This window comes from Etheostoma spectabile, chromosome 6 (assembly GCF_008692095.1).
Source record: "Etheostoma spectabile isolate EspeVRDwgs_2016 chromosome 6, UIUC_Espe_1.0, whole genome shotgun sequence".
In the NCBI taxonomy this organism is placed as follows: Eukaryota; Metazoa; Chordata; class Actinopteri; order Perciformes; family Percidae; genus Etheostoma; species Etheostoma spectabile.
This window is the reverse complement of record NC_045738.1, coordinates 29057101-29058635: the sequence shown is the minus strand read 5'-3', so window position 1 is coordinate 29058635 and position 1535 is coordinate 29057101. Positions and strand designations below refer to the sequence as shown.

At 40.3% G+C, this 1535-nt stretch overlaps 1 protein-coding gene across 3 annotated transcripts in view; it reads left to right on the top strand.

Annotated features, from left to right (window-relative positions):
- The window catches only part of rspo2 (R-spondin 2), a 72960-nt gene that overhangs the window by 42380 nt on the left and 29045 nt on the right, over positions 1-1535 (top strand). For all 3 annotated transcript variants that reach the window (XM_032519437.1, XM_032519436.1, XM_032519438.1), the window contains exon 4: positions 736-879. In XM_032519437.1, the coding sequence (XP_032375328.1) occupies positions 736-879 (144 nt within the window). The remainder of the gene's footprint in view (positions 1-735; positions 880-1535) is intronic.

Genomic DNA, 1535 nt, shown 5'->3' with positions numbered 1-1535 from the left:
GATTTGAAACCATTTCAATTTACACCCGAAATTCAATGAAAGTGATTGTATTTAAAGAGCGTTGCGTGGCATCTATCCTTTTTTAGTGGTAATTTGGTTAAAAAGAATGCCATATTTCTCATATAGACATTTTTATAAGGGGTCAAATTTGATCCAAGGACAACAGGTTAAAGGATCCACACAGCAGGCTAGCATTGTGATCATGCGCCATCATAGTGAAAACCCGACTAACCCAATATCCCACAGTTATGGACACAGACACAGATTGGAGCAATGTGAAGTGATAGGATAGCATATTAGGAAACTATTTAGAGCCCTAATGGGATGTATTCTTTTGTTGCAGCACACCATTAGTTGAAAACATGTGAGCTTGTGTGTTTGTAGTCTGATATTTGGATGTTGGTGCAATTTGTTGAAAGAGGTCAGCGTGACATAATCCCTCACTGTCTCCGCTGGTGTGGTTTCACACTGTTGATTTTTCTCACTCTAAACAAGAACAGGAAGATCAAAAATAAAATATCTGTCAGGCGAAACACGCTCGCTGAAATACACTTGAACCCCGGGGGAGAAATGATTCACAGGGCATCGGCGGCCTTTTTTTTTTTTTTTTGCGGGAGAGACAGTATAATACTTTCAAGAACCTCCTTCCCCAAACCCCTTAGCTTTCTATCAACTCCAGATGAGAGAGTTGCTCATACTCTGATGATTCTCTTCTTCCTCTCCTTCTTCCTCCAGGGTGCAGGATAGAGAACTGCGAGTCCTGCTTCAGCAAAGACTTCTGCACCAAGTGCAAGTCTGGCTTTTACCTCCACAAAGGGCGCTGCTTTGACAAGTGCCCCGAGGGCTTTGCCCCGCTGGAGGAAACCATGGAGTGCGGAGGTACGTGAAACAACACAAACATGTCCAAATAAATGAAACAAAATCAAGATCAAGAGGCTAAACAACATTGTCTTTTACACCTTTCTTAACCCTTGTGTTGTCTTCAGTCAACCATGAAAAAAAAACAGGTTTTGGTCACTTATTTTTAACATTATTATCGCTTTTTCCCGACATTTTTGTAACTTTTTCAATGTTGTGGCTGCTTTCTTTGATATTTTTGTTGTTGACATTTTTAGCGCTTATTTCGACGCTCCATTTTTGGGGCCAAAAAAGAAAAAAAAAACTGAAAACGAGTCAAATTTGACCCAAGGACAATATGAGGGTTAATGTGTAAACCATATTTCTAACTTCTCCGTTGGCTTGCTAGTTTTGGACTGAAAAACAAGCATTTTCTGGTTTCTTTATTTCTTTAATTTTTTATCGGAACACAAAAAATATTACATATAAAAATACACCAGGGGCCCCATTTTAACGATGTAAGAGCACGGCTTGAAGCGCATGACACAGGAGCGTTTAGGGCGTGTCCAAATCCACTTTTGATAGTTTGATGGCAGAGAAAAGGGTCCGTGTGGCGGGGGCATGGTTCATAAGCGTTGAACATAGTGTCTTCATTAATTCATTGGTGTGTTTTGGGCGTAACATGCAATAAACCAATC